The sequence below is a fragment of the Phasianus colchicus genome, chromosome 9 (assembly GCF_987193195.1).
Source record: "Phasianus colchicus chromosome 9, bPhaCol1.hap1.1, whole genome shotgun sequence".
Lineage (NCBI taxonomy): Eukaryota > Metazoa > Chordata > Aves > Galliformes > Phasianidae > Phasianus > Phasianus colchicus.
Genome location: NC_143444.1, coordinates 26634250 through 26653163, shown reverse-complemented (window position 1 = coordinate 26653163; position 18914 = coordinate 26634250). Strand labels below are relative to the sequence as shown.

Genomic DNA, 18914 nt, shown 5'->3' with positions numbered 1-18914 from the left:
TGAGAAGATGTAAAACAAGTCTGTTCCTGATCTTTTTTTTTTCTCAGAGTTAAACTTTGCTTGACATTTGTGGCAGCATAGCTTGCTGTTTTTTCTGAGTTCTGTTTTTTGTTTCTTTTTTAGGGAAAGGGGAAAAGGATTTTTAAAAATGGGACAATATAGAGTTAATTGTGCAAGAACACAAATGGCTACAAATTAAACAGTTGCTGTTGTAATAGGCTGTGAGTATTGTTTGAAGTGAGAAGCCATTGTGTTCTACCTATTGCAGAACTTCCAGTTTTAATGCCAACTTTAAATAAATATTAAAACAATTCAGTGTGTATGTGGCCGGCGTAAAATAAATTAAACTAGAGTTAAGGTGACTGCCTCAGATGTTCAGATTAAATTTTTCCAGGTTGCCTTGCCAGAGGTTTGTAGTGTGAACCTAGCCAATGCAATAACAATAAACCCAGGTTTCCTGTGCTGTTCTCTGTTCAGCCATTGCTGAATCCTCTGGTTTGCTCCATGATACACATCAATCTTCTCCAGAAAGTAGTATGATTGTCATGAAAGTTAACCAAACCTTCTTTATGTTACAACAGAATCTGTACTTTCAATCTTTTTTGTTTTTCATAGATTGGAAAATACATTACATTACTACTATTCATTTAACTTTTCATCCTTCATTTCATTCTCTTCAAAAGCTTTTACTGCATCACTTTCACTACTACACTATATGATTGAATTTTACAGTGTTGTGGAAAACTATACCATGAAACTTGAGTAAATGCTCACTTTTCCCCTCGAAAGAGGACAACACAGAAAAAGTAATACTAAAAGTTTAAACTCAAGTGCTTAATTGTAATGCTGAAGTGAGGAGATCTGTTTCATGCCTTGCAAGTAGCCTGTTTCATTGCAAATAACATAACATTAAAGCAGTTGACATGATAAGTGGTGTTAATTTGAATGTTTGATAGTGTTTCCTTCTATGGAGGCCCTTAAAGGAGTGTGTGTGGTATTTTGGACTTCGTTATCTAGGAGTGGCTACAAGGTGGTGTCAGACTCACTTTTAAAATGCAAGCACCTAGTGGCAGAAAAACAGTACTGCTATTAATGGATGGCTAGAAAAAAAGTACCCTGTTCCTGTGGTTATCATGATAACCATTCCCAATAAATTCTTTGCCCATCATGAATCATAAATTGAGATATTTAAGTGTATTTGTTCTTAATGACTCTCTTGGTCTCATTCAAAACAAAGGAATGTTTTTTTGAGGAAATGCCTGTCCTTTTAAACCTTGATAATGGAAAGTGTGTGGAAGGGCTGCTTGCTTGCTTCTGACATCCACTGCCTTTCCAGACACTGATGTGTGCTACTATTTCATGATTTTTGGGTGGGTTTGGCAACGTATACTTAATATTCTTACAACTATTAATCCTTCCTCTGTAAAAGGATTCTTTTTCTAGATGTCATTTGAAGCTGCTTCTCCCACAGTATTCAGGAAAATAAAAACCATGCCTTGTTTGCCAGTGATAGAACATGATCAGTGAGGGAGGACTATCACGGGAAGGTTATCTGAGAATTGTCTAAATAAATCATGTATTCCCTAGGGGAGCATTCCTAGAAGCCTCTAAGACATTGCTGAATTAGAATCTCTTTTGGTCTGTGAAAAACAGAAGCATACGACCACTGTAATGGTCAAACCACTTACTGAATTTGCTAGGTGAATTCAAGAAACTGTAATGAAACCTTTACTATAAATCATAACATATGGAGAGAATGGTGGGATGAAATTTAGCTCAACTGTTCTTGGAAGGATTTGGGTTAATGTCCTCAGAGGTGTTGAAAGCTGACTGGGGTTAAGCTGAAAAAAGAACAGGTGGGGGCTCATGTCTGCTTCTGTTTGATCTACAACTACTTAGGCAAGGATTAACAAAATAGTTAAGCCTGTTTGTTCCAGTGTTTGTTATATGGCTTAATTGTCTTCATTTTTCTGTGAAATGGCGTGTGTTAGCACAGTGAGAGGATGCTTTTCCTTGTTGTTTTTGAAGACTTACGTTTCTGTTCCGTAAATCAAATTCTGTTACTTTGATCCAGACAAATAATAATTCCAGTAAGGCTTTTTTTTTTTTTATCATGGATAATTGATAAGTAGAAGAAATTACTGTGTTGATAGAATAGGGACTAAAGACTTAGGAATTCTCTTCCCAAAATACTGCTACATCAGAATATAATTATGCTCTTGAATCATTAACGTACATGTGTTCCTTTTCATCTGATTACACTTTACAATTTAATATTGGGCCATGCCCTCATTTTTTAAACTGGCAACCCTTCCTCTGAAGTCATTATAACTCCACTAATTTATCAAGAAGAGGTTGCATTCCACAAAGCTTTTGAATTTGTTTTTGTCTTTTTATTAATACTATTTTTGGCATGTTATTACCTGCTATCTTAAATTCATTTTAAATTCATTTTAATCTAAGGGAAAAGACCTATCAATCAAATAGACTCTTCAGATTCCTTTAAACCGAGCGATCCATTTCAGCCTTTTCCCACCCCAGAAATTCCCAAAGAACAAGAAGCAGATCTATTCTGTGATCCATTTGCTCCCACCAGCATCGGTAAAGAGGCTGACCCCAACAATTTTGCAAACTTCAGTACTGTGAGTAAACACTTTTTACATTTGTTTCAGTATACTGTCAGCTTTGAATCATTCACACTGACATCTTCAGTCTAATTTAAAATATTAACACACATCCCTTTTGCACATGGGATCTCGCTTCCAGTTAAAACAATAGTTACAGTTAGTTTACAGCTGAGGCTGCCCTAAAATAAAACAATGCAATAAATGATGAAGTTAATGTTTACGTTGCATTGCTTTTGTGAGTTTGTAATACTTTTTTCATGGAGGCCTCCTTTTAGAAGTAGGACATTTTATATATTTGTTCTAGGTATTGTTCATTCAGAGCACACAGCAGATGTGCTTTTATACCTATATATATTTCACATTTAATTATCTAATTAAAAATACAACGAAAGACATGATTTTAATCTTCCTGTCACTGTTTAGTTATAATAGTGAAATATATGACTGAAATAGTGATAAACAGCTTCATAATAGTGTGTGTTATTGAAATGTAATGTGGTGAGCTTGGAATGGCTAGTAAAATCTAGATTTATGTATGATGCAGTGAAAAGTAGTGTCTCTTTGTAACCAGAATCCATTTCATAGAAGTCGTGGTGTCCAAGCAGTAGAAGCAAATCTAAAGGTTTGTGCATGCCTACATATATAATTTTTATTTTATTTTTGAGCTTTTGCAAAGAGGAGTTTTAGAAGGCAACATTTCACTTTCCATCTTGATATTTGTGAAATGCAATTTGCATTCACAGTAATGTGATCATACTGCTTTTTTCTTTTTGGTGGGGGGTGATAAACCATTTGCTTGATTGAAGCAAATGGAGGGTTGACAGGTTTTCAGAACTGACTTGCACTGGTTGGTGTGTCTCTAGCATGACGGTAACGCTGCTGATTGCTTTTACTGGTTAGATGGTCTGAGAAGCTAGTTTGGAGGACAGAATGTGAGATGTGGAGGGGGAAGCAAAAGTTAATTATTTTTATAAAGGAAAAAGCATTCTTTTCCAGCTGTTACTACTGAAAAAGTAACAAGTGAAGTATGGAGAAAACACAATCTTTTCTACTTTTAAATACTAGCTCGAAGCAGGATCTAACTAGAGTACACTGTGATAACCCTTTAAGACTTAACACTGGGACATTCATGAACACATGGGCTTCACCTAATTCTTAGCTTTTCTGCATGCTGAATAGAAACAAATTTTGCTATTATCTTTTGTATTGAAAATAATACCATGTTTTCTGACTTAGTCATTGTATCACAGCAGTTCAGTTCATATTCAGTTCATATTGAAGTACACTGAAAGGATCTGTTCTTTTTCTTCTCCACTTCTCCACTTATCACACTTATCTTTCTCTGTATTATCACTAGGCTTCTAACTGTTACCTTAACATTCTGCTGCTTTTTACCTAAGTGTTTTTCATCTGCACAATTAAAGTCATTCTACAGCTAATTTTCGTAGTCATTGTCATCTGGAAAAGGCATCTCTAATGAAAGTACAATTAATTAGGATGTCCTGTCATGCTGGATATGGGTGTACGTGCTGTATGTTCTCATCATTCATTCAAATTTGTTATAGACTGGTTTGTTATTCAAAAATAGTTTGATTTTAAAGTATAACACTTGCTGCTCCTGTAACCTTTTATCAAAACTTAGTACTGAATTTTGAAATACGGTGTATTAAATGAAAAATAGAGCAATAGGGTGGCTTCAGTGCAGTTCTTAATAGTTAAACCTTGAACTAAGCTAATAGTAATAGTTTACTGACAATGGAAAGCAAGTAATGTTCAAAAACTGTAGAATGTAAAATGTTTTACTGAAATGCACTTAAACCAAGAACAGGATTAGTTATTGCATTATTAATCTGATTATTTTGTCTTTTAAAAATGCAGTATTCTACTGAGGAAGACATGATTGAATGGGCTAAGAGGGAAAGTGAGAGAGAAGAGAAAGAAAGATTGGCAAGACTAAAACAGCAAGAGCAAGAAGACTTGGAACTGGCTATTGCACTCAGTAAATCTGAAATCTCAGAAGCATGAATTTTAGAATAAGATGTTGTCATATGTCAACTGTTTTGTCCCTTTTCCTGAATACCTAACCTATTTAAATGTTAATCAAAAGATTACATATATACAGAAAAATTAAGAAAGGATTTAAACTTTTGAAAGTGGTGTGTTCCTGCTAAATTCAATTCTTTTGGTTATTTTTATTGTTTGAATAACTTAATTCTAGCATTCAATTTCTCTCAAGTTTTCAGGAAAATAAGGAACTTTTCCCAGATGTAAGCAAATCAGTTGAAAATGCAGAAAATGAGACATTAGTTTGACTGTAATCTGTCAGCAGTTGGTAATTGAGCATAAAGTGAACACAGCAATTATTCTGCCATGGCTGATTGTCTCCCATCAAGCAGTTAGTCATTGGAAACCTCTTATCCTTCTAGAAAGATTTTAGTAATGCCAGACTTGTGGAGTGCTTTATTTTATATGTATGCATATAGATTTTTTTTTTCTCTTCATTGAAGATTCTGTTTGGATTTGAAATAACAATCTTCATGGAGTCTAAGGCAAAAAGAGTGTGTCTTACAGAAACCTTTAATGCTTTTCTTGCATGGGCATAGGTTTTAAGACCAGTTACTTTGTTTTATAAAGCAATTAAATGGAAGATTTGTGTGCATTTGCTGTTGGCCAAGATGACTGTCAAATAACAAGGCCCCGCTGCTGTTTGAGCCAGTTTTGCCTGTGAAATATGCAGATAAGTAATTGGCAAAATTACTTGCCCTTTAACTGGCAAGTTAGTAAGTTGAAAATGAGATTGAGGATAGAAAGAAAATGTTGTCTGATTTTTTTCATTTTTTTTAAAGGTTGCTTTTTTCCTGTATGTGTAATTTATTGAATGCCAACAGATAGTTGCACCTTAAACTGAATTTTTTTTTTTTATGGTCACTGAGTGGGATTGATATGATTTTAATGAAAATAACTTAATAAAGGTAACTTATTGTTCACTTGGAAAGAACTCCATTCTGGAGAATTGGTTTAATTAAAATAATTCCAAAAATAATCTTTTGCCCTATCTAAGAAAAGTGGATGGCAGCAGCATAAGCATCAAGAGATTTTTATTTCTTTCTTGCACTTTTAACTTGTGGTGTTTTTGTTGAGGAAATGGAAATGTTTCAACACACAGCACTGGGAGGAGGAGTTGAACTCAGCCATGCTTCAATACATTTAACCTCTTCCTATTATCTGCCAATGCTGCTGTTGAAAGAATTTAATATTTTCAGTTTTTCAGGAAAATGGGTAACCGGACTGGGATGTTTTTTCTTTTGCACTGGGAAATGAGCATTTAAACACCTGCTCAAAAAAGGTAACTTAAATTTTTGCAAGGATTAAATAGTTAAAACTTATCTATACATCTTTGTAATGAGTGTACACTAATCTTGCAAATCATGCTTAACTGGATTACATAGTTTCTTATCTTTTGTTAAAAAATGTATACTCAGTGGACCAACACAATATTATTATGTATATATTATATATATATTCTTGCTTTCCTTTATGGAATTTAAAAGTTTTGAGTCATTTGATGTTACATTTCATGTTACTGACTCTGACTATAGTACTTTTACTCAGACTACCAACAAACCACTGCTGTGAGCTAAATGGCATTACTTATGAAGTTTTAACTTTTTTTAAAAAAAGAAACTTGTTCAGGTGGGATTAGCTTCTATTTATAGACTTCCCTTTTGTTTAAAAATTCTAACAATAGCCTGTAATTATGAAGAAATAAAGTTTAAGTACAGAAGTGTGAACTGTTTGCCTATTTTTTCAAAAGGGTGCGGAGCTGTAAAGTAACATGCAAATGTAATGTGAACGTTGGAAGGTGCTCTGTTTGTAGTCTGATGGGAGGTGGTTAATTTTCCAAGAAACAAGCTGCTTGAATGGTGGAGTTAGCTGAAGTGCATATTAATCCCATTTGTCACTTGCTTCGTTAGGAGCCATGGCAGTTTCAATGAGAATTCATGCTACATCTGCCTCAGGACTTTTGCCTGCACAAGGTTTGCAATGCTCAAATGTTACATCCTTAGTATTCCTTTGTGAAGATATGTCAGCATATCATGTGCTCTCAATGTAGAGCACGTTTTCTTGGCATGGTAAATCTTTAGTTGACCCAGAGTATTCTTCTCAGTGTGGTGCATCACATCTTCATGTCAAGATGTGGATGTAGACTGCTTGGTCAGCAGTTCGAGTAGCCTTTTATGTCTTGATATTTCTGTTACAGCAGTGATCAATACTAATGTACTCATCTAAGTGGCCCCAAATATTTTTTTTCTGGTTATCTTTTTAATGATGCATCAGTTGGATTAGACAATGTAATATTTTCATTAATTTCATCAGATTCATACACATACTTGAGGTTATTTGCAAACATCTGTAGGCTGTTTTTTTTTCTTTTCAAATCCTCTACCAAGTTCACATCTTGGACATACTTTTGCCTCCTACTGTGCTGCTTTCAACCTTGTCTTCCCTGCAAATTTTGAGCTGTCCATGTGATTCTATCATGAAACTGAAAGTAGTTGCTGTTCGTCTTGAATAATTTGATATCCTTTTCTGTCTTTGTCTAATTTACTGTCTTCTGAGGTTCTGTCCTGTAAAAGTTCATTGAATTCACAGCGAACCATTGCACTTTTTATTTAAGATACTATCTAATGTTTAGCAGATGAATTGGCCACTTGAAAGCTACATTTCCAATGCAAAGTAACTTAATAAGAAATTGTATCAGTGGCATGTACTGGGGATTAATGTTAAATATCTGTTATCACTGCCAAGTACTGACAGAATAAAATGGCAATAAAGGTGCTTAATAAAGGACCTGACATACTGAGTTGACTTAAGTTGTCTAGGAGTCTGTCTGCTACTTTAAGCCTGGAGACATGATGTGACAAAGAATGCAAACCCTTCTGCTCAATTCTTAAGGTCTGTTGTGTCCAACATCAGCATTGGATTTACTGGATTCTTTGGTTATACACATTTCCTTGCCATCCTTTGCCACCTGACATGCAGCTGTATGTCACTTCTTCACACAAATAGCATCCCCTTGTCAGAACCATGTTGCCTACTGTTGTTTCCCCATTAACTTCTCAATAGTTTCATTTAGCTATTGAAATTTAAAATTCTATGTTCAGAATTTAAAAATTTTAGCAAAACTATAACTTCAGTATTGGAATGCTTTAGTTATTCTTTAGCCTGAATCTTCCAACGTGTGCATTGTGTTTTACAGTACTGAGAGAACAGTATTTTTCATTGATATCATTTTTAGATAATAAAGGAAACAAATTATAAAAGAGTAAAATGAGAAAAGTGACTTATCTTCAAAATGTTGTCATTTTCCAGTCTTCACAGAATGCTCTTGAATTTAATTCTGCTGTTTATTAGAGTGATGGTTGGGATTCCTATGCATCCTTTGTTTACCATGAGATGGAAGAAGATTTGTCTTGTGCGATTGTAAATAACAAGAAAATGTCAAATTAAAGCAGATTGTCAGCAGTTATTAATTGGAGTGGACAGAAATCTTCTCAAATTGAAGATTCTTCGTGATGCAAGTTTGAAACTTACTTTTTGGGTAAGTAGAGTGGAACTTTAGTTACCTGTATGAGTGTTACTGAACACCTCTTGCACTAAAACTGAGAGATCTTGAGCTGCTGGGACCTTATATTTTGAACTGAAAATGAAAAGCATTAGCTTCTGAAGATCAGGTAGCTGATGGATGGGGAAAACGCTGCATTGTTTGGATGTTAAGAGGTCAGGATGTTTCCAATTATCTCTTGCTGATTTATTGAATGATTCTGGACAAACCACTTTTTAATGCTAATCCTCCTCCTGTTTTCTAAATGACAGAGGGCCTGGCAGTATATTATGTACTGCTGAAATTAAGAGGCACTCTTGTACGTAGTAAAAATTGTGTGCTGTTTTACTTGTGCATGTTCTGCAGGCAAGGAAGATGTAACATGTTAACATAAGCAGCCAGTTGTGCTCTAGGACTGTTCAAACTGGAAGTAGATTAAGAATTCGACCAAAAATGCTGCTCTGAGCAAGATATACTTGCTTGAGGATTTAATTTGCTGATAACATGTTGAAATTCTAACCTTTAGTTCAGAGATCTTTTAAGACTCTTTGCAAAGTGACAGCTTTCTCACTTTCCTGTCAATAAAAGAATGAATGAATTAGATGCATTCTTTCCATTCTCTCTCCACCCAGCTGCCCCTGTGTGCTGGAGTGAGACCCAGGACTCCTCCCAAAAAATCTTACACCTCAGGAACCTTTTTCAGCTAATCAGTCTTCTTTTTATAACCTTAGAGAACAGTGGATGTGTAATGTGCCCATTGTTTCATTATGTCAACCCCGTCCTCCTGTTTGTCCTGCCACTCCCTGCTCTGTGTGCGTGTTCACCTTTCCCTTTTTCCCCTGCTCATTTCCTTCCACAAACTGTTACCTTGTCAACCTGAATGCTAAGATCATCACGCACACAACAGACGATCACATTGTTTTCAGCATCACATACCACTGTGTAACTTAAATCGTCTTATTTTATTTTTTTTTCCATTATGCTTCTGTAAATGAAGTTGCCCTTACTCTGTTCATGCTGACCTGGGCTGCGTGCGCAGCTGGGCGGCACCGCTCTGTCCAGCTGCGGTGCTGCGGGCAGGAAGGCTCCGGCTTCGCACCCGCGGCCATTGGAGCGCGCTGACACGGCGGCCGTCCGCGCAAACCTGGGCTAACGAGGGGTCGTGCTGCGCTCCTCTCAACAGCCCCAGTAGCCCTAATTCCAGCCTGCCGCCACCAGCGAGGCGAGAGCAAATTGTAAAACGTCACTCTCGGAATTTCTCAAGAGCGTCTTGGCTCTTAGTGCGCGGTTTTTGGTTGCGGTCTGGAAATTGCTTCACGGTCTTAAGACTGAATTCAAGTTAAACGTCTTCGGGGTGGATCCCTTACGGCTGTCACAGTACCTTTGCGTACCTGCGCTACCGTCCTCAATTTTTGTTAAATTTTTTGGTTGATGACCTGTGAGAATTCGGCTTGGGCCCGGCGGCAGTGCGGCACGAGCCCCCGCACGATACGGGAGAAGAGGCGAAGCCCCGCAGCCGCTCGCAGCGCCTCGCGCCCCGTCCTCGCTCCGCCCGGGGCGGGCGCCGCCGCAGCCGCTCACCTGTGTGGGCGGTCCGTCGGCGGGGCCTGGCCCGGCCCTGCCCGAACATGCGCCGAGGCTCCCGGCAGCCGCCGTTTCACACCATGCCAGGTGGCTGCGGCGGCCGCGCGCGCCGAGGAGCAGCGGCAGCGGCAGCATCGCGCGAGTCTTTTCTGCAGCCGCCGGAGCCCCACGCGACGCCTCCATGGAGCCTCCCGAGGGCAGCGGCAGGAGCGGGCGGGCCAGGTGCGGGCGGGGGGCGCGGGGCGTGGGGCCGCCTCACCTCACCTCAGGCCGCGGGGGGCGGCGCGGCGCGGCCGGGGCTCGCGGCACCACCGAGGGCGCGGAAACCGCCTTTCTCTTGCAGGTGCTCGCTTTCCTCCCTTGTCTTGCGTAGGAGGTCTGTGCGAATGCCGTACCTGTGCCGCAGTCCTTCAGGACCTGCGTTTCTCGTCTATCTTTGTCTCCGCCGTCGCGTTTCGGAGCGGGGCGATGCGCCTCGCCCTGCCGGCCCGCAGCCCGGCCCTTCCACGTGTGCTCGCACTGCCCGCGGAGCGCACGGACTTCCCTGCGTGCGCGTCGCGTTCTTTCCTGAGGGCGACGCCGGGTTTTACTTGTGGGACCGCAGTGATCATCTAGTTTCAACCCCCCTGCTGTGTGCAGGGTCGCCTACCAGCAGACCAGGCTGCCCAGAGCCGCATCCAGCCTGGCCTTGGATGCTTCCAGGGATGGGGCATCCACAACCTCCCTGGGCAACCTGTTCCAGTGCGTCACCGCCCTCTGTGTGAAAAAAGAGTTTGCAAATGCATCCGCGCGGCGTGTCGGAAAGTTCTGAACGTGCAGAAGAACGTTCACAAAGCGTCCCAAAGTGGTTTGTTGGATGCTGTTACACAGGGGTGTCCAACAGACGGTGCTGGGAACTCCGTGCTGAAGCCTCGTTGCCTTTCTGCAGCTCCATCTGCTGGAACCAAGGGTCACGTACCAGCACCTCGAGAAAGAAAGATATTTTGCGTACTGTGCTCCAAAATGCTGGAGTTGAGATGTGTTACAGATCAGGATTTTTGCTAAATAATGGAAAAATTATTAGTGTTTTCATATTACGCCTCATGTTTTTACTTAAAGCTATACATTTACACTGAATGATTTAAGAAATGTTTCCGTAGGGCTGATGATTCCTGAGGTTTTGGAGATGCTTTGGGAACAGGCTGAAGTTATTAGGTTGTGGTTGGAGCACAGGACGATCTAGTGGGCTGCTTGGGACTGAGAACAAACATCAGGTTTTTGAGCAGGAGTGATGGAAAATGGCCTCTCATTCTGCAGTTTCTTGCCTTTTTGTCTTTGATGCTAAAGTTTCAGTTGTCTTTGTGGGAAAACAGTATTGAGAAGGTATTTGAATGCGAGGATGGTCGCTCAGATACACCTGACTGAAATCTCAAATGCGAGTCAGACAGAGCTTAGTGCTGTGTTATTGCTGTCCCACCTCTTTGGCTCTGAGTGGAATTGTTGTCCTGAAATCTTGTAGCTGTGTTTGATTTATACCAATCCACATTTCTTGTCAGAAAGGGAAAAAATGCCAGAAAGTTCCCATACCGCTCCAATTCCCAGTCCCAAATCCCCGCTTTTTTATTTTTATTTCTTAATCCTCGTGTAACTTTCTAAGTTGATTTTGCACTCTGTGAGTTGGGGAGAACAGCTGTGTCCTTCCCAAGGCAGTTGTGCCTAAGAACAAACGTTCAAAATGGCTTTAGGAAGCACTGAGTGGTAAGAAGCCTTGCTGCTAATACTTTTACTGTTCTCCAGTATTGATTCAATTTGCAGGTTCAAGAGAATTATAAAAGGGTTGTGCTGAAGTGCTGTGCTTCAATTTTTATTTAATTGGAGAGAACGTGGCATTGTTGCTGGCCAAGGTACCGTGAAGTACGCTGTGCAGATAACTTCTCAAATACTAACTCCATTTATTGGAAGCTCTCAGGGAAAAATACTCTGAAATTTCGTGTAAAACAATAATTAAAGGCATGGCTACAATCTCCCATTTATCCAAAGTATTTTGTCATTCCTGTATATATGCTTATGAGAGCCTCGAGTGCTTCTTAGGGAATTGGAACAGAAGCATGGCTTCTAAGTTGCAGAAAAGCAACTGTGACTGAATAGTTCATTTTTAAAATGAGTTGCATATTTCTAATGCAAAAAAGAAACAAAACAAATCATTGCAGCTCAGAATAAGTAATGCAGGAAAAATGCTTTTGGGGCTAAAATGTGTACTTCATCCCTTTCATGTTTTTCACCACATTGAAATCTAGAAGAAGTACAAACCAGACTGCAGACTGCTGAAGTTGTATGGGTGGGTAGCTCTGGGGTCCTTGGGATAGCTCTTTATTCGGGTTATTATTGGTAGGTAATGGAGAATCCAACCAGAGGTAGAGATTCCCCAGCATCACTCCCTCGCTTCCCACTGGATCTTATTTCAGTGATACCACAGATCTCTAAGCTGATCTTGTGCTCCATAGAAAAGTAAATGTCACTGATGCTGTCGGGCTTCTTACAGTGTGCATAGCAGACATGAACTTGCATTTTGCAAAATCCTTTTTGGTGTGTGTGCTGTGAGCTTTAATGTGCCCTGCTCTACTGCAGGATAGTGGTCTAGTGCAGCTCTTGCTCATTGCTTTTAATCTGGACAGGATTTGACCTTTGCAGATTGTGAATAACTGTCAGAAGTATAGATCAGCCAGAGATAGCAAAACTGAGACTTGGAGGATATGGGGAAAAAGAGTAAATGGATGTTGTAAGGTTGTCTTAAAGAACTTAAGAACCTTTTAAAAAAAAAAGAAAGCATGACATGATTCATGTCTGTGCTTCAAAGTGACAGATTACAGCATTTGAATCAATGAAAAGGAGCTGTTAAGCATTAATACAGAGTGATTTCTGATGAAAATTTAATCTGGTTGCAATGTTGCTGCATTCTGCAACGGGCTGAGGATTTGCAATTTGTTAGCCTATATATGTACGTACATTAATTTTATAAGCAGTCACAGCAGCAAACCACCCGCTGCTCACAGAAAGGGAGCTGCAGAAAGGACACACGTATACTTTTTATTTGTCTGAACAAATCTACCTAAGTGAATTTATTGCGCTGTTTGCCTGTTCAAATACAGGATGAGAGCTGTCAGCGTAATGCAACCCAGATCCTGCTTGCTGCAAGTCAAACAGTGGTGGGACCAAGGGCAGAGCAGGAGTCTGCCGACTTGCTGGACTTTGCTCCTCTCCTGGACTGCTTGGCCACATCCCCTTGTTCCGTGAGCTGTCACTGAAACCTAAGAGCCCAAAGCAGAGTATGTTTGCAACAAAGGCCTGTGGCACTGCTGAGACATCGGCAGCTGGATGCTTCCAGAGCTGTTTTGCCTCAGAAATAAAGGGGGGCTGTAAGAAGGAGGGGACAGACTCTTCGGAGAGGTCTGCTGCGACAGGACAAAGGGGAATGGTTCCAAACTAAAAGAGGGGAGATTTAGGCAGGCTGGAAGGAATACAATTTTTACAGTAAGGGTGATGAGGCACTGGGATGGAGGCCCATAGAGGTGGTGGGTGCCCCATCCCTGCAGACACCCGAGGTCAGGCCGGGTGGAGCTCTGGGCACCCATTGGAGCTGTGGGTGTCCCTCTTCATTGGGGGGGTGGATTAGATGGCCTTTAAGAGTCCCTCCCAACTCAAACCTGTCTATGATAAGCTGTGTCGCCATCCCTCTGTAGTTTGAAGTACTGACAAAGGTCTGCTTGTTTTTGGAATCGTGTTTGTTTTGAGTTTCTCTACGAAACATTTAGACAGTATTTAAATCTTTTTGATTGCTTTGCTGTTGGTAGAAATAGTGGCGTTTCTGCAGCACCTTGGTGTTAGACATGAGCCAGAAGTGTGCTCAAGAGCAGAAAACACTGCTGTGTTACTGCTTTGGCACGTAAACCAGGAAGGGATACAGCAGAATTAATTTTCTTACATAAACTTATTTGCTTTTGAGTTATGAAAAAAAGTTTCTGTATTGTCTGAAAAGTGAATGGCAACGAATTATTAACCAGAGTTGCATTCTGGTTCTCCTTTTTGTGGTAATGAGAGCAGTTCTTAAAAGATTCTTTGTGATCTGAACAGTTTTGTGTCTGCTGGCAAAAAGGGGTTCTTCCCAAGTGATGTGCTGTTTGTTTTCTTTGCATGCAGGCATATTTTTCAGTCTTGAGATCAGAATATTTGTCACACAGCCTGGCTCTAAGTGGTCATCCTTGTGTTTAGAAAGGAACCAGTGAACTCATAATGGCCAAAGGCAGTAACCACAGTGTGTCCTCTCCTACCCGTGCTGTGTCTGCCCTGCATCACGAGAACACCAGGCAGTGTGGTATTAATAACTTCTGCAGTCAGCAGGGATCTGTTTGAGAGCGTGCAGTGGGATGGACACCCTGCATACCAGTAAGCCAAGTCATGTTTGTAAGCTGGAGGTGCTTGAAATCAGGTAGGTTTTATTAAGAACCACGTCTGTGACCTTAGAGAGATGCTGTGGTGCTCCTCAGGTCTGTGTGTGGTTAAAGCTTTAGCTCAGATACAGCCAGAGCAGCTCGGTGTCTGCAGGGAGATAGCTGCACGGCTTCCTTACTGCTTCCTCGTTGGAAGAAAAGCAGCAGCTCTGGGCATTTGACTGATCTCTATTCAGTTCTATTTCACGCTGCATAAGGAGATTGTTCAAGAATTCATTATTTTAATTCTTTTTTTGTACTACATCGCTAGAAGGAGCGCTGGCGGAATGTAAAGGCAATGCTAATGGTCATCTTTGTGTCTGTAAGTGAGGTCTTCAGCATCACAGTGGTGAAGGTGGCTGACAAATACCTCTGCTGATGACACAAGTACCTTGAAATCGAGAAGTGTGTTGTGCATCCCTGTCCTTTCTGCCAGTACAAGGAGAGTTTGTGCTGCCTTAAAATAGCTTGTGATCGGCGTTGTCTTGTAAAAAATGAACCTGTTAGAGAGAAATCCCTCCTTACTAAGGGGCTAATGGAAGCCAAAATATCATATTGTCCAAGCTGTTAAATATAGAATGAAGTTAAGAGCAAATACTTCACGAGTACTTAACGGGAACCTTCTGAGCTGGATTTGTAGCCCTGCAGATGTGCTTTCCTGCCCTTCCATTAGAAGTTACTGTGTGCTGAGCAGCCTCTGCTGTGCTCAGAGGTACGTTCTGGTAGAGGAGCAGCTGCTCATACAGGCAGAGCTACAGCCAGAATCCAGGTCGGTGTTCACTACGCTGGCTTTTCTGATGTTCCCCTGTAAGATAAAAGCACTGTCAGTCATTACTGAGCACAGTTATACTGGTGCTATGCAAGCCACTGAGACAGAAGGTCATTGGCATGATTACAGAGATTTAAGGTTTGTAGGTGAAAGTTTTAGATGTACCTTTTTTTTTGCAAAGTTCTCATAAATACTGAGTTCAGAGGAGTCAGTAGCACAACGTTTTGCAGAACACAAGACTCGAGATTCTTTTTATTAAAGAAATCTGTAAAACCAGTGAGCAAATCTGCTCTGCACTCATAGAAGGGAATCAGTCAGCATCGTGCACACAGTGAAATAAAACCTATGCAGAAATATTTTAAGCCCTATCTTCAGAAATAAATAACTAGAAATCCCCTTCCCCCAAACTGTGAGAACCATCACGATTCTCGTGCTTCTGAACAGGCTTAACTTTTCATTAATATTCAGGAATTTAATTTTGCTTAGTGTGCTTATGTAATTTGTTCTGTGCTGCTGTTAGCATCAAGAGGATCTGATGTTTAAGCAAAAAAAGCATTGCTGGGATGCCCTGAGTCATTGTCCTGATGGAACGCAGTGGGGTCAGGAGCTCAGGTCTCATTGAGCCACAGGATGTGCTGGCCTTTGTGAAACACCACAGCGGTGGTCCTTGGAGCAGAGAACGATGGTTTCATAAATAATCAAACCGCAGTGAGAACCATGTGATTGTCCTCACAAGACCTGCAGCCAAAAAATCAAGAAATAGAAAGAAGCTCCTAAAACTAAGCGGAAGAGAGCCTAAACTTGGAAATATTCCTGATCTTAGCTTTGTTTTCTTTAGTTGAAAGAAAACGTGGGGGAAGAGAGTTTGTCTAAGCTGTAATTGTTACCAGACAAGTGGTGCTCGAAGGAAAGCTGCCAGCTGAAGTCTTGGAGAACTTGGCAGGAGCAGCACAGCCCTCAACGCACACAGCTTTGGAGGCTGATTTTGGAAGTACTGTACCAGTTAGGCATCGGGTAAACTAGTGAAATGATGAACTGTCTTTCCAGAGTAGCTCATTATTACGGCACAGAAGCACCTGGGTTAATTGTAAGTTGTAATTAGTAATTATTTCCAACTGGGGAAAAAATGATAGTGTCTTATCTCGGGCTGCAGCCCAGGTACACACTGCTGTTAGGAACTTGTAATGCAGTCATTACAGGGGCAGCCTGTGGCTCTGTTAGGGTAATTTTTATAGCAGGCGCAGCACAGGCTTTTCCTGTACAGGATGTCATAAAAACAGCAAGAGATTTCATCAGGTATGTTAATGTCTTCCGAGTATCTTTCTTACCATTTTTGGGTCCTCCTCCAGCAGCTGATATCTTTGTTGTTGATACTGCTTTGTTTAACCTAAACAACCACGCACAGGAGAAAACTTTTACCATTAGATGATGTGCTCTTGGCAAAAACTAGCTCTTAATTGATCGGCTTCTGCAGTGCAGCTGCCTGGGTGATGGGCTGTAGCTCTTGGTGATCCCAGCTGCTGCCCTTACTTACAGGGGCAGTGGTGCTGATAAGCCAGCAAAGCAGACTGGGAGCATGCATTGTTTTATTTCGGCCACAGGGAGATGAGCTCACCCCACTGATTCAGTTGTTAGTGCCCACCTGTGTTTCCCTTTGCAGGACCTTAAAGAGATTTGTACAAAGACCATAAGGTGTCTCAACCTCCTACAGCCCTGGGGACCGTGCCACAGCTGGGCGGTGGGTTCAGTCCTGGGCTGTGTGGTTATTTGATGGGATGAGGTGCTCTCACCTCTCTGCTCTTCACCCTGACAGCAATTAGCGTCTCAATTCTCTGCATTTCGGCTGGCCTCGTTTGACTCCCCATTCCGGTTTGTAGGCTTCTGATGCTGCCGTGTGTTTGGGTCTGTAATTAGCTGGGTATTTGACTTCTACCTTGGTGCTGAATGAAGTAACTGGTGCAGTACTAACTTCAGGCAGGTCTGTAGCTACTGTGCCAGCACCTCCCAGGTCAGTAGTAGCAGCGCTCTGTGCCTGGCTCCCGGGCGCTCACCGTGACGTGCTGTGCCTGCAGCAGCGATGCTCACGCTGTCCCTGGCTGTGCTGGGGCTGCAGGCAGTGCCTGGGCTCGCTGCACCGGGTGCATATGGCCATGTCGGGGCACACCGCAGCGCTGGCAGAAAGGTAAGGGGCAGGGCGTGGTGTTTTCCATGTGGATTAGAGGCAGTTCTGATCTTACAGCCGAAAGCAGGAGGGAATCTGCAGCCTGCTGAAGCATGACTAATCACTTTGATACAGCGTTCAGCATTTCTAGTTTCAGGTCCGTCTTTTTGTCCTGTTGTTTGTAGCAATGAGTGATCATTTGTGGTATTTATGTAAGGTGTGTGCCTTAGTTTAGGTCATAAGCCCTTTACTTGGGAGCTACATGAAATCTCTGGTTTCCTTGGAGCGTTAGGGAAGTGTGCAACTGATGTTATTGCTGCTGCTGAGGGTGGCACTGTGCTAATAATTCTTATTCCTGAGAAGATGCCAACTAACAAATGTATTTTATTTGTGCCTTGGACTTAAATGTATTTTTTAAATATGTGTATTATCTTTATGTTTTAAAAGGAGTGTTTTGAAAAGGTTTATTTGTATTGAATGGGTTTTGGTTTATAATTGTCCTGCATGGAGATAAACAGAACAAAACAAAACCAGATCAAATGTTGCTAGTCCAAATATTTCATAGCAGGAGAAAAGTGTGTTTTATGTACTGTTAAATGTTTGTTTCAGGGTTTAGAAAGGCACGTAGGAACCATAATACATGCAGGCATTAATTAATGAAGTTACTGTAAGTCAGGCTCAGAACAGAGTTGGGGTGCCAGGCTGGCATGATACTTGCACATTGCACAAGGCAGTGCCAAGGCTGGGTTAATCCATGTTTGCAGACCAGTCAGAGAGTCTCCTGGGTGCAGGATTTGCAGTGTATCTCAAGTGTGATGACAGCAGCCACTACGAACAGCATCGTGTGATGTCTCTTCAAATCTACAATCCTGGTTTTCATATGTGTGATAATGGTCTTTCTTCTTTGCAGTCATTATTAAAGTTAAAACCAGAACGCAGCTGCAGTGGTTATTGCTGATGCTATCTGTCTGTTCTGTGCTCCCCTATCTCTTTTCCTGAAGATGATACCAGGATTTTACTGTCTGTTTCTCCTTTCAGCAGGCTGTGTTTTGCTATTTTTTAAGACAGTAACAGTTTCCCAGTAACAAGGCAGTTTGCATCACTTAGAGCTGTTGGCGTCAGGAACCCGCTGAGGATTTGTTCTGTATTTTCATGGGGGCAATTTTTGGACCAAACTTACATGTGACACATTAATGCTATGTAACTCTTTGATCATTAGATGCAGATGTTTCAGCTGTCCTGACACTGACCAGGTTACTTTAACTTTGTTAGTACAAAGCCTAATTTGTTTCTTCTGCAGATCTGCGTCCAGCAGTTCTGATGGGGAGGAACTTGGGCCCAAATGTTTTCAGCTGGTCTGTGTCATCCCTTTGCCAGTAACCCACAGACCAGCTGAGAGCCCTCGTTTGAAGGTCAGGCTGACATCAGAGTGCTGTGAAGGAGAAAAGTACAGTCAGACTACAAAGATAATCTTCTGACGGAGATGCAGCAGCAGATTTGCGTTGGAGTGCAGCATCACTTCTGAGGGACAGTGATGTTCCCAGGAGCATGCACAGTGTGAGACTTTAACCAGCTTGTGAGTCCATAATAGTCTGCTGGTCAGGAACCAAGCTGAGTGTGAGCTGATCTACAGCAACTGCAGTAGTTGATAAAACAATCCGGTGTGGTTTAGAATCATCTCACCCTTAAGCAAGTGGCAATC

General features: G+C 41.3%; 2 protein-coding genes across 13 annotated transcripts in view; both read left to right on the top strand.

The window, feature by feature from the left end:
• Positions 1-7496, top strand: part of EPS15 (epidermal growth factor receptor pathway substrate 15) — a 43537-nt gene extending 36041 nt beyond the window's left edge. The window contains exons 24-26 of one of the 7 annotated variants that reach the window (XM_090146653.1): positions 2542-2642; positions 3199-3249; positions 4506-7496. In XM_090146653.1, coding sequence (XP_090002779.1) covers positions 2542-2642; positions 3199-3249; positions 4506-4652 — 299 coding nt within the window. In that variant the 3' untranslated portion in view covers positions 4653-7496. Of the gene's footprint in view, positions 1-123; positions 2412-2463; positions 2643-3198; positions 3250-4505 lie in introns of those variants that run through there. The other 6 variants (XM_090146652.1, XM_090146654.1, XM_031602293.2 and 3 more) reach the window with 6 other exon arrangements.
• Positions 7497-9896: 2400 nt separating this feature from the next.
• TTC39A (tetratricopeptide repeat domain 39A) overlaps positions 9897-18914 on the top strand; it is a 41586-nt gene continuing 32568 nt past the window's right edge. The window contains exons 1-2 of one of the 6 annotated variants that reach the window (XM_090146659.1): positions 16522-16920; positions 17026-17233. In XM_090146659.1, the coding sequence (XP_090002785.1) occupies positions 17196-17233 (38 nt within the window). In that variant the 5' untranslated portion in view covers positions 16522-16920; positions 17026-17195. The other 5 variants (XM_090146657.1, XM_090146656.1, XM_031602254.2 and 2 more) reach the window with 5 other exon arrangements.